Raw genomic sequence first — 14,063 nt, 5'->3', positions numbered from 1 at the left:
AGTTTGACTAAAACAGAACAAAAATAAATAAATAATAATAATAATAAATAATAATAATAATAATAACATGGAACCACAAATCTTGTGAAAGCTTAGCATACTTACCCATACAATATAATGAGGGCAACAGAAGCTATCAGATTGTCTCTATCCCAGTAGACATCACCTCTGAAGGCAGCCATAACAGCTACACTTAGTCCCAGCATGATACAATACACAAACTACAATAAAATGTAGGCTTTAGTCATTGATACTAGAAGTACAACAATCCCAGCATGACACAATACACAAACTACAATAAAATGTAGGCTTCAGTCATTGATACTAGAAGTACAACAATCCCAGCATGACACAATACACAAACTACAATAAAATGTAGGCTTCAGTCATTGATACTAGAAGTACAACAATCCCAGCATGACACAATACACAAACTACAATAAAATGTAGGCTTCAGTCATTGATACTAGAAGTACAACAATCCCAGCATGACACAATACACAAACTACAATAAAATGTAGGCTTTAGTCATTGATACTAGAAGTACAACAATCCCAGCATGACACAATACACAAACTACAATAAAATGTAGGCTTCAGTCATTGATACTAGAAGTACAAGAACATACAACAATATATTGCAGTATTTTGCCCAACAAAACAATACGCAATTGGAGGAAGGCCACTTGCGATACTAGAAACTATTGGAATTCAGTAAATATTAAGAGTGTTAATTGTAAAAAACGATATTCGTAAAATTATAGGGAAAATCGTACAGGTTGGCAAATATGTCATGCATTATAAAAAAAGAACATTTCATCAATCAAATAGGACCTGCTTTTCATTGAGCCAAATCTTAAATGTGCTACCTCATTTCGGCAGCATCCCTCAGGAAAGCAAATTTCGAATCCAAACACCACATTTCTAAACTGTTACATGAATTTTTACGGAATCTCAAGTGAAGAGTTTTAGAAAATGCCATTGGCTACCTTTATATGAATGAACTTTGTATTTCCAAAAGACACTTTAAACTACATTCAAACAAATCATCACTCTATCTCTTATATACCATGTGCTAGGAGAAAATCAGACTACCACAGACTACTACTTTTAATATCTTTGGCTTTGACTCAGCTGTGGATTAAACTTGGACCTTGACCTATGACCTTGAAAATCATAAAGATTTTTAAATTTGTTTAAAACTAAGTTCAACCATTTGCACTTACTTTTCCAAGGGAATAATTAATGTGAAGCATAAAAATTTATATAACATACCATGTCCCAAAGCAGAGAAGTAGTCCAATACATGAAAGGTCCTACACCACTAAGAAATTGTAGCTGTTTTTCTTTGTTGACATACTCATTAACAGCGTAGACAGCCAGACCAGCTGGTATGAAGGTAAAGGCTATAAGGAATATGGCACCTATACCAAAATCAGCTGCCTTTTGTAACCTAGAAATACATCATAAATTAAAAATTTACAATTTAGCAACAAAAGATGATATAACCCACTCAAGGCACTTTTAATGTAGGGGGGTGGACAGCATCTTTTACAAATGTATGGATGTTTTTTTTTTGGTTTTTTTTCAAAGTGTACATAGTAATGCTTCATTATGAAAATTTTAATTCTATGGGTTGTAAGGCATAATAGAATGTGCCATCCAACCCTCCAAAATACTTTTTCCTGGAATAGTCCGCAGTACAATTTGCTGTTGGGCCCTTAAAATTTTATTTCCAAATGAATTTAAACATAATTTCCTGGTAAATAAGATAATTTGGTCTTTACACTGTAGTATAAAACTGTACTTACAAAGAATCTTCATCTAATTGACCATTAGTTAACATCAGAGGATGGGAGTAAACAGATATTCCTGTCAAATATAACATACAATTTAAAAAAGATGCTTTGTTACTGTTGTTATTAATGTTTTTTTTTGTGTAAATTTTCTTTTTGTTTTGTTTTTTTTCTTCTTCTCTTTTTTAGAGGGAATAACATTTATGATTTCTTTTTTTTGAATAACATATTTTTTTCATTATTGTACATGAATCCTTCTTTTTTTTTAAATGCTTTGAATTTTATGTAATTAAAGATTTGAATCTAACATACCATATTTTTGTGGTTCTGACAGAACTGAACTTCTCAGCATTGTATTACTAAGAGTATTATAGAAGGAAGGTAACGCATGATGTCCCTTGTTATTAAACCATACAGTACTTCTGAATGTAGAATCCTGAGTATCAAAAGACCAACCACCATATCTAAAAATAAAACATTAACTATTATCTAGTTTCTTTGCAATAAAAAGAGATCACATTTAAGCATAACATTCCTGTTTTGGTTTAAGACATGTTAACATGAAGTTGCACACATTTTTGTGCAGACATTCCCCACCTGTACAGGAAGTTGATATCAAACTACACCAAAAATTATTTACAATTAATGCCTCATCTATTTAAAGTTGCACACCAAATTTGAAATAAAACCATCTGGTCATTTTAGATAGACAGAATGAAGGAAAAAAAACAGGTGATTCAAGTGTACCACCAACTGACAGAGTGGGGATATAATAAACAACAATGGAACACTTCAGTCAAACAGACTGAACTTTATAGTCTTTCTTCAGAAACTAGCTAAAATGTTTTGCCTGCTTTCATCGCTGCTTGACCTAGTAAGACCTTTTAACATTCAAACTTTTTTCTATGAACGAGATGAACAGTGATCTGGTCATTATAAGGTTTTCATGCCCTTGATCTTGTATGACCTTTAATAATTTACCTCTTTTATATAAACTCTTATTTGGTTATCAGAAAAAAGTCACTGATGTAATTTATAATCTTGTATATATAACCTTTAATCCTTTACCTCTTTTCTATGAATTCTGATCTTGTCATTAGAAGATAGTCAGTGATGTCATGGCCTTCAAGATCAAATAATCTGTCTGTGGTATTTGTTGTAATCCATGGAGCCTTTTGATTTTTAGCTGCATCATTACAGGTATACTTGGAATCTACACAAGAGCATTTGGGTGTACCAGTGGGAGATGAAGGTGTGTGGAAGGTTGTCTCAGCTGCTACACACGTAAAAGGGTTACTGCCAAAAAAAAAATCCAACGCCAGTTTAGCTAGATCAGGTAAAAAAAAACTATGTTGTTGTTATACCTGTTAAACCTCCCACATTTGGGGGATACTCTCACAACATCAATGAACAATTGTAAATCTCCCACATAAAAATGTAAGGTTTGTGAAAGGTCGCTTATTAACATTACTATGTTGTCTGTGAAAAATACTAGGTAATTGAGTTTTAACATCAACAAATTAGCTTTTATGTAAAAATCTCCCATGTGAGAAAGTGTAAAAGGGGGAGAATCTCCCACACAAATATACGTAATTGGGGGAGGACCTTCCACATGAACTATTGCCAGGATTGACAGGTGTTGTTGTAGCTTCCAATTGTAAATTATATGTTTTTGTTGTACAAAAGGCATTCACAAGGACACCCTAATTCACCATTTCTTAAACAAAATCTTCCATCTGAAATCAAATACACATTTTTGACTAGTTAATATTCATCTGAGATGGATTTCTATGTTTACAAATTAATTTAAATAAAACCTGTGTATATTGCATATATTAAGTTGGAATTGTCACTAACCTTAGATCCATCCCTGCCATACAACTGGTTCCTGGTCCAGGGTTTGCATATAACTGGTATTTCATCTTCATTGACATAGGAGATTTTGCATTGTCTCTGAAAAGTTAATCAAACAAATGTTAAGTAGTAGTAAAATGGGTTAATTCAGCTTTCATTGAGTTATGACAAGGTTTAGTAGACTTCTAAATTCATTATAAATAGAATGTAATTTCTTTGTGAAATATCATGTCTCTTAAGAAATTCCTTGCAAATTTCAATTGGCCATTCATATCCACATGATGATTTTACAACTTCATTTAAGAATTCTAAAAATTAAAAATTGTTCCAGTATAATTCAGGAATGCTTTAATTTGTAAAAATATTCAAGCAATATGCTTCTTGTTTTGTGGTAAGACAAAAAAAAATGAAATAGCATGGGTTACTAAACCATTCCATTTCATTTACATAGACTGATATCTAGGCAAAAATAACAACACTTACTGACTAAAAACATAAGCATCTGGACCATACAGAGCAGGAGTCAGAAGTATCTTGGGAGCTGAAACTGTAGGCTTCAGTGTGTAGAATCCAAGCCCAGCAGCAACGAAGATAAGTGGTAGTATTACAAGACCAATCAACATTCTCCAGTCTCTTCGATAATGATGGAATCGCTTGACAAGGAGTGCTCCAATTTGTTGGAAACTCTGGCTAATAGTACTCACACGTTTTCTAGGATCTGCATATGGAACTTCTCTAGAATCTGCAATATTACAAATCAGTGACTAGTGTCACAAACAACTAAGCTAGAAATAATCTTTACAAGGTCAATTGAATGTTTTAGGGGCAGATAACTTTGCCAAAAAACTCTTACATTCTAAAGACAATTTTTTCAATAAATCTCTAGTGCTACAAAGATTAAATACTGGCCATATCAACTGGAGAAAACTTATCTTGTCAAATCTTTCAGTTTTTCATATTTTACCGAATTCTTACTAAGACTTAATACCTCCTTCGTGATCATGTTGGTTTGGGTCAGTATTTTTCAATGATTTTATTTTTGTTTGTTTGCGTAAGTCATGCATGACTTGGTCTGTGAGCTGTTGTCCTTTTTCACATACATCACATACTTTCAGGAATACCTGCAAAAGGTAAAACACATAGTGTGGCATCCCATCACATTCCAATACAAAGCGAGTTTTACCCTAACCTGTTAAAATATGGGTATAATTTTCAGTTTAAGTATACATATAAATGTCATAATTACACTAAAATAAAAGAAATTATAAATACTGTGAGCATTCTCTCAAAGCCATTTCACCAACTTCAAATGAAATTAAATGTTAAACATACGTTGAATGATCTAAATTTGGAGGAATCCTTCAAATACATCTACATATGTCTAATCATCCTATAAGATAATATTAAAATCCCTTGGCTCCCTATTCAAGCATCTAGCTTCATCTAAATGAGTTATTATTCTATTAAGTATACATCAAAACCCATTTAATTGGATACCAAAGATACATAGAAATATATAGTCCCTGGACCGATCAGCACTATTTGACTGATTGATGGCCACTGGCTGAATAAATGATTACAGATCAAAAACTGATGATCGATCTGATCACAGTTTTATTATGAAAAATGACAGATGATCGGTTCATGTAAATTTTAGAATTTCCATTGGAAGAATTGATTATAATACCAAATTAAATTTATCTTTAATTTATCATATTAAATCCATATATTGTATTTTGTAAAAAATAAAACAAATATAAAATAAAAGTAATTAGTTGATGTTTCAATCTATTGCCTTTAGTGAATATGTGTAAAAATTTGCATTCAAAAGTACACAATCCCTAAAATTTATTTAGTGGTCATGCGAAGCGATCATTGGTTTAACTGAACTGTTTGACGTATCAATGACTGACCAGAAACTGATCAGTGATCTCAATGGTTTAACAGATCTGTTTGACGTATCAATGACTGATCAGAAACTGATCAGTGATCTATGACCAATCATAATTAGAGTTGCACAGATCGGTTTCAAGTACTGTACATCCCTCTCAGACCTAATACACAGCTAATACTAACCTCTTCTAATGTAGTGTCATACAATCCATAGCTAGCAATGCCAAGTTCATTCCCTTTGTGGTCCAGTTCATACAAACATTTCTGTAAATTTTCTACATTAGCTAGAGTAGCAGACAGGGATACAGTCATTTCGGCACCAATGTCCTCAACAAGGTCTGCCTTTGGTAGGAGTGATGTTATCAATCCCATGACACTCATCTGGTCACATGATTCTGAAAAGAAAGTGGGAATATTTTAATATGGTGAAACAATTGCGAGAATTTGAACTTTTTGCTGCCATTTTGACTTTTCCAAAAATTCTGCAGGGATACATGACTTAACTCAGCTGAAAAAAGGAAAATCCTCAAGAGGAAGTGTTGAAAACATGATAAAGACAAGAATTGTAAGGGTAAGGTCCAGAAGAAAGAATGGGCATCTAATGGGATGTTAAAATGAATAATCCGATAAAATTGATATTAAAACCTGTTCTGTATTCTAAAATACTCAATAACTATTCATGGTCTGAAAGAGATCCTTCAATATCTTCTAAAGCCATCATATGGAAACCATTGAAGGATGGGCAGACAGACAGACACACAAATACTTGTAGGATATCACTTTGTAGCTTGCCATTAATGTGAGAGGGTATAAAAAGCTGAATTCCATTTTAAAATTGAAAATAATTATGACAGATAGTGAAAAACATTGCATGCTTCCTAAGGAAGACTTAGATTTATATTTAGTTCCTACCATGATAAGCTTCAAATTAATCTGCCTAACTTCTCATTTGATTCTTTTTTACACAATAACAATACATTGAAGTGCTCCTGTCCTTAAATCACGAGAAGTAACAATCTCACATTTACCAATGACATTTCTTACCTCCCTTTGCTATCTTGAGATGGTACCCACTTCCAAGATAAGCCTTAAGGTAATGTGGCGAACCAGAGCACATAATCCTTCCGTTATGCATGATAGCAATTCTATCTCCAATCATGTCTGCCTCGTCCAGGAAGTGTGTTGACAACAAAATAGTACAATCTATTAATAAATACAAAATATTTAGCTCCATGTACCACTTTGTACAGAAAAAATATACATAAGGAGACAAAATAACATGTGAAGGCAAACTGTCATTTAAATTAAGGATGAAGTTCTTAAAATTCTCAAAAAACTAGGTAATATACTTTCTAAAACTAAGTGCCACAATACTTGAAAATACTCAATTCTGAGAAAATTATAACATGTTTGTGGTGTCATTTTAAAAGACTTTTTGATTAAAGTTACCATGGAAACTAGAATACAGTAAGTATTTTTTTTTATCTTTTTGTGCAGGGGCCAAATTTGGGCTTTTATAGGCAATCCTGAAATTTTCAAAAGAGGCCAGAGTTTTTCTAAATTTTAAAACATCATTCAGTAATGACTAGTAAAAGAACTAATTTAACCTACAACAAGGTCAAAGCTAATTCAGGATAAACAAAAAATAATGCTAAATGTCAACATCACCAGAGAAACACGATAGAACCAGAGTATATAATACAGTCAAACCTCGGTAGCTCGAACTCCAAGGGACCATTGAAATGTGTTCGAGTTATCAGGAGTTCGAGAAATTGAAGTTCGAATATTTCCGGATTTTTTTTCGGTGCGGGTCCGAGTTCGACTTCATCGTTAGAAGTTGATTACTTCTTACAAAGTTGTGTTAGTTTGTTGATCCTTTTCATTCGCTTTCAGAAGATTATGGTGATTTGTGGACATTAAAAATGCTCTGTTCGCTTTTAAAAACGTTCAGAGTTAGAGTTCCTTGGTCAATAATTTGTTTTTATCTGATAATCTTTCATGCTTTCATCATACCGACTTCAGAACATTCTCGAACTTTAATCAGTACTATGTTAAGATCAAAACTACCTAATTAGTGATGACTCAAGTATTACCAGTAATTATCTAATGACACTGACTAATGATAGGGTTTCAGTTTTTCACACCTTTTATTACCCAAGCTGACAAAATGACGAGTTTGAGTTCGTGAAGGTTAATCTCTAAGATTTACTACCGAACGGACTGACTAGTCAGTTTGAGTGTTCGAGAAATCAATGTCCGAGAAATCCATGGTTATTTATATTGATTATATAGGAAAAAATTTTGGTGCTTTGAATTGTGTTCGAGAAATCCCGGGTGTTCGAGCCATCCGAGTTCGAGCGAGTGAAGTTCGACAGTATACTACAATTTGAAAGCGATAAACTTACTAGTTTTTCTCTTCATAATAAGGTTCCACATAGCTCTCCTGGCACTTGGATCTACTCCAGAGGAGGGTTCATCTAATATCACAACCTCAGATCCTCCAACAAAGGCCAGGGCTACCCCTAACCTCTTCTGCATACCTCCTGACAGCTGAGAGACTTTTGTATCATGAACATGTAACAGTCCTACTTCCTTTAACAATCTGAAATGTCAAAGAAAACTAGAAAAACAGTGTTTTAACTTGATACCCCACTCCCCCATTTACCAGCAAGCATCTTTTGATCTCCAAACTAATTTGGATCACAATCTTAAATAGGAAGTACACAATGAGCATATGTGATAAAGATTCTATGAAAGTCCTAATTAAATACCATTCAGAGGTATAGGAGGAGTAACGGATGAGAGATGAGTAATGGAAGGAAAAAATTAATTAAGTAAAGATAGAGGGTAGGACAAATAGAAAAACACCCTATCACTAAATACTCCAACCAAAAGTAGGGCGGTACAATTAAAGATGCTATATAGCAACTCACTATAAAAGTACTTCAACTTATAAGTAATAATACTAATTAAATCACATTATCATATGAACGTAAGGTTAACATACAGAGAACAAATCTGTGGGTATCAATTTTCACGGTTTCACAGATTGAACAGCTTAATATAGTGTTAAAAATTAATTTGACATTAAAATTAAAATTAAAATTAATACTTCTGTGTTCACTGCAGAAATAGCAAAAAATTAGTACACCACAAAAAGTCATACATTTAAAGTATAATAAATAAAGCTATATAAATATCAGCCAATCAGGTGTACACTTGATTGTGCAGCAGTTGATTAAGTGTACAGGTCCATATATATTAATAACAACTTACTGGAATGTATTATCTTCTAGTTCCAGTTTGGACATATTAGATTTAACTGTACCATAAAACTTCATGTGTTCTTCTACAGTCATACTGTAATGAAAATTAAAAAATTAATTTTTGTGAAATTCTTAATAGTTTAACATTATCAAGCAATATTGTCCATTTTGTATAACCTAACTTGGTATTTTAGCCACCCCCCTAACTATGGAACTTCTTCAATGGGATATCCAAATACACTAAAAACATGCATGTAAAATTCATATGACACCACAACATGAACTGCCCCAGGATTTATTCAGTGTAAACCAACCCCAAGTTGCTCATCCAATAAATCCAATTGAAAACAGTCCTTAAATACAAGAAAAACTTAATACATTTTTATCTAAGACATGGCACTACAGCTTATAATAAGTTCATCTATATAGGTCAATACAACCTTGTATACAAAATACATTCTAAATTACAAAAATTGCTGAATTAAACAAACAAGAAGTTGCACGTGTTGCTTTACTAAGTAAACACAAATGTGTACAGGAAGTTGATGTGGATCAGCAACCATGATCGCTTACATGATATGACCCATCTATTTATAATGTCAAAATAATTGCAACAAAGTTTGGACAGATGGACAAAGGTGATTCCAAATAAACCCCCACTTGTTGAGTGTGTATAAAAATCGCAAATAAGAGAACAAAAGTGGGAAATTTATGGACATTATAGAAATTAGCAGGTTTTGTAGGCATATACCTGGCATTATATTAGTAACAGCAATCCAGTCTTATGCAGACTTTAAATGTTCGAATTTGATTTCATAGGTTCTTGATATTATATTCAACATTGAAGACAATGTGACATGTGACAAATTAACAAACAGGCTGAAAATTAAAATCAATTTATCTGCAACTTCATCATTTTTTTCCAATATTCTTTCTGCCTGACATTTTCCATAAAGGGCTACTGCCATGATACTAAAAATAACAGCAATATCTTATGAAACATTATGTCAAATCCACATAATTTAATATGACCATTTTACTGTGAGAATAGATATTTCACGGTTTATTCTGTATAAATCGAATTGAAGTTCTTTATACAAGATAATATATTCAGAAATTAGTTACATTCCTTATATATCAGGGATAAACAGAATAATGTCTGTTTTGTATGTATCAACAGAACATCACAAGCCCTTTCAGGCTCACTGTGATATTTTCTGTCTTGGCTTCAAAACTGATATTATTCTGTATATGCCCCAAAAACTTGGTTTCCCAGGGGTTTCACATTTAAAGTATTACCCCAAATGGAACTCCAATCCTTCAAACTTACTAGTCAAACAAAGCATTATGTTGTGGACAGATTCCTATATGTTTAGCTCTGGATGGAGACTTGCCATGAATCTTCACACTCCCAGATGAAGGCTGGAGTACACCAGTTATCATGTTACTACAACAGAACAAAAATCATTAAATTTCAAACTGTGAATAATAATAATAAAATGCAAGCACTTTTACTAAAAGAAAAATTATTTAGAAATAAATTAGACTTGTGTTTTACTGTGGAACAATTATACAAAGCTTGGAATTAGTTAAACTTATTACATTTATAATTAAATAAAGAAAGATTGGTAAAACAAATTGACTTACATTCTAGATATTACTTACAAAAAGGAGTTTTATCCATTACTGTAAATGTATCAATTTTTGTGGTTGCTAATTTTCGCAGATGCTGTCAAGTGAACCTATTCGTGAGACTACTAACGGTTAAAGAAAATGATCAGCCTTACATAGTGTTAAATGCAATTTTGCTGGTACTTTTTTTTGCAGTTTTCTGTCCATCACTATAAAAAGCAAAAATTAATGCACTTACAGTACTACAAATGGTGAAGTTGTGTCCATGTATTTCTATGAAAATCTTAAGGGCAAAGTCCTTTCTCAGAACCATTGCTAAAATTGATAGTATACAGGTTTACTTTGTTAAAGACTTTGCTCTCAAAAGAATAATAAAAATGATCTTACAGTGTAGTAGTTTTAGCAGCACCATTATGTCCAAGAAGTATTGTGACTTGATGTTCGTAGAATTCAGCATTGATATTGTCTACAGCCTTTGTACTGCCAAACTTCTTAGTTAGGTTATTGATACTGACTCCTGCGACCATTTTCTTATCCATTTGTTCATTCAATCCCTCTGTAATAGATATAAGGGTTATACAAGTGCTGACAAATGATTCTAAAAGGACCTATGTCAATAATGATATTTACACTATCAGTAATCATAAATTTGACCATCAAACTTAGACTCATGATAACGAAAAACTAACTTTAAAATACATTCAGCAGACAAATTTTCTGATTCTTATTTTCTTAAGAAATTTAAAAGAAAAAAAATATGTAAAACCTAAGATCTTCATTTAGGGCTGTTCCAAAAATTGCAATGGGGTGAGTTGTTTTTATTTGACCCCACATAGCATACAAATTTTATTGATTATTTCTTTCATTGGCTTGACAAAGGCAATCTATCTTAAATAACCATCACCCATCAAATTTTAATAAATGTGCCTTCCTACCCTACTGCCTTCACAATTAATTCATTCTAGAATAGCCCTCAGCATTTAATTCAACCTTCATTTGACAGTATTTATTTTACCAAAAACACGTATTTAGAACCAAGGATTTCTATTTAGCATTTAATTCAACCTTTCAATATTTACCTGTATCTTTTCTATACTTATCAGCACTACTACCGGAATTGGATGATCTTCCCCAGTAATATGGTGAGACAAAGAAATACCAGGGCTGGGCAACTCCATATTTACCTAAAAGTTAAACCAGTTGAATTCTTACAATTATTATGGAAAAAACTTCAATAGATAAAAGAACAGATATGATGAGACACAACCAATGCACCAAAGTATAACCTAAATAAAAAATAGCTTATATTTTCAGAGATCATCAAAAGATCTTCAACAAGTGTGAATACACCTTTAAGAAAGCTCTGAAAGGTCACAACAAAAAATGTATTAAAATCCATGGTAACAGCATGGAACAATGTTATTTCTGATGAAACTGATTTAGTGACTAGAACATAATTGTTAAGACCACTAATGACTATCAGGTCTTTGCATTCTAACTTTTCTTAAGTAACATTGATAATATTTTTTTTAACTACTGGTTTACTAAATGCTGCTTTTGTGGCAAGTCAAAAGAGGCAACACAGTTTAAACTTGTAAATGTGTTGTTATAGAGAGCTTATGTTAATATTGTATAGCAGGTAAGTTTCGCAGGGAGCTAATGTTAGCGCATTTAAGCAGTCTGTCTAAATCGCCACAAATGAATTACTCTGAGCTTATGTACTTAGTGCAACACTTATTATTTGCCAAAATAAGATTCAGCAAAAGCTTCAGAATACCTTTTTGCCTCAATATTCCCAAATTTTACATGTGCCAAAATAACCCGCAATACAGTAAAAGCACTCTAAAACTCATGAACGTTTAATGTAAAATAGTGCCAAATCATCAACTTAGCTAACAGACTGATCTTTCTGGCCCTCCTTTACTATTTTAAAAATTCACCCAAGCAAAAGCTTAACATGCACGTTGGAGGATTTAAGACCATAGCTGGTAAAGACAGTCTTTTTATATTTTTTCCTCTTAAAGTATTAACTCACACTATTAAAACTGCAACAGGCACATCCAGGAATTCAAAAACATAATTAAAATATTTTCATATTACAAACGGTCAAATTAAGAAGTTTTTAGAAAGCTTAGTGCTGTAACTGACCTGGTTTGACATTCCTGACATACCAACCAATCACCAAATATATGGCTCCGTCAATGAGCATCATGATGCAAGTCCATGAGAAACTGGTTTCGTCCCCAGGGATAGGACTGTTGGCAATGTTGGACCACTGTATGCCTTCCATCAATGTCTCGTACCTAGCCAAGTGAAGAGCAGCAAAACCAAAGGCTGTGGTCGATGAGAGACACTAAAAATAGGATAAAATTCAGTTTAAGGGTTTGGCTTAGGCTGCTTTTACTGAAACAGTAAAATAGTCTATGGCATTCATCGGTAAATATTTACCGCAATAATATTTAAAAATGAAAAGTAGGCTACTTACTGCCAAAGTCTTTTCCCAGTAGACCATTTCTGCATTCAAGGAGACCAACAGAATGTATGGAAGATATGACATCAAATATACTATCACCACTGTCAATAAGGCTAGTGTTGTCTGTGTGAAGAATGCACTGACCATATAGCTGTAAACAAAAACATACAAATTTAATGTGCAACCTGTATCGATATGTCCCTGCCTCCACAAAAAAATGTCGACGTGCAAAAGTCTTCTAACTCTTCTAAAATTAGTCAAAGCAAAATTGCAGTAAACTATGATCAACTTTATTTGTTAACCAACAATTCTATCAAATATGAACAAAATCCGTTCAATGGTTTCTTGAGTGTAACCAGACATATACAGAAACACTGGTATTTCTATGTCCCCTTCCCAGGCAGGGTACCTATGTTCATCAACTACCACTTTGGGCTTTTTTTTTTCAAAGTTTTACTGTAGCAGTACAATAATTAAAAGATTCTATATATCATTCTTATATAATGAGCAAATGATATAACTACCAATTACCATAACCAAGATATCATCTCAACTGTAATATTAGCAATGCCCTTACACGTGTTTTCCTGAAGTCAAAAAAAGATATCTGCTTTATTATGGTCCCCAAGTTGAGTACCTCACTAGCTACAACTTTGTAAAAGGTTGGCATTTTAGTCATGATACATTGTGTTTTGTTTGAATTATTATCATTATCATTTTTATACCCACCACTATTGTGTTAACCCATGGTTACAATTTAATGTAATATGACTAACAAGAATTCTTTCTTAAAAACTCACCACATCATTATACTTGAGAAACAGAACGTCAGGAAGTACAAAAATAGAATGCCAATGTTAGAGAATGTGTACATGTCACCAAGACGGAGGGTCAGGATACACAGAGCTGCTACGATTGACATTACAATCATCGTACAAATAAACCACACCCACCAATTTATAGCACTCGACATTCCCATAATCTTCAAGATCTGAAATATATTACATAACCCAAGGAATGAACTTTTCTCTCTCAATTTAAAAAAAAATATGGATCATCTTTAGAGCTTGATACATCCTTTCTCTAATATTTAATGTATAAAGTTCATTACTTTGAAACTAACCAACAAATTACAAATGTAAGCTTCTTT

At 32.8% G+C, this 14,063-nt stretch overlaps 1 protein-coding gene across 9 annotated transcripts in view; it reads right to left on the bottom strand.

Moving 5' to 3' along the window:
- LOC148620424 (uncharacterized) overlaps positions 1 to 14,063 on the bottom strand; it is a 112,654-nt gene that overhangs the window by 13,957 nt on the left and 84,634 nt on the right. For all 9 annotated transcript variants that reach the window (XM_088581305.1, XM_088581308.1, XM_088581304.1 and 6 more), the window contains 18 exons: positions 13,714 to 13,904; positions 12,926 to 13,064; positions 12,589 to 12,793; positions 11,520 to 11,624; positions 10,828 to 10,996; positions 10,139 to 10,255; positions 8,819 to 8,902; positions 7,948 to 8,144; positions 6,587 to 6,745; positions 5,726 to 5,937; positions 4,638 to 4,770; positions 4,133 to 4,391; positions 3,653 to 3,748; positions 2,864 to 3,091; positions 2,108 to 2,259; positions 1,811 to 1,871; positions 1,275 to 1,452; positions 106 to 221 (listed from right to left, as the gene is read on the bottom strand). In XM_088581305.1, the coding sequence (XP_088437431.1) occupies positions 106 to 221; positions 1,275 to 1,452; positions 1,811 to 1,871; positions 2,108 to 2,259; positions 2,864 to 3,091; positions 3,653 to 3,748; positions 4,133 to 4,391; positions 4,638 to 4,770; positions 5,726 to 5,937; positions 6,587 to 6,745; positions 7,948 to 8,144; positions 8,819 to 8,902; positions 10,139 to 10,255; positions 10,828 to 10,996; positions 11,520 to 11,624; positions 12,589 to 12,793; positions 12,926 to 13,064; positions 13,714 to 13,904 (2,801 nt within the window). The remainder of the gene's footprint in view (positions 1 to 105; positions 222 to 1,274; positions 1,453 to 1,810; positions 1,872 to 2,107; positions 2,260 to 2,863; positions 3,092 to 3,652; positions 3,749 to 4,132; positions 4,392 to 4,637; positions 4,771 to 5,725; positions 5,938 to 6,586; positions 6,746 to 7,947; positions 8,145 to 8,818; positions 8,903 to 10,138; positions 10,256 to 10,827; positions 10,997 to 11,519; positions 11,625 to 12,588; positions 12,794 to 12,925; positions 13,065 to 13,713; positions 13,905 to 14,063) is intronic.

The sequence above is a fragment of the Perna viridis genome, chromosome 4 (assembly GCF_037379345.1).
Source record: "Perna viridis isolate PV_CMFRI_1.1 ecotype Kerala chromosome 4, ASM3737934v1, whole genome shotgun sequence".
Taxonomy (NCBI): domain Eukaryota; kingdom Metazoa; phylum Mollusca; class Bivalvia; order Mytilida; family Mytilidae; genus Perna; species Perna viridis.
The sequence above is the reverse complement of the archived record's forward strand: the minus strand, read 5'-3'. Positions and strand labels throughout refer to the sequence as shown.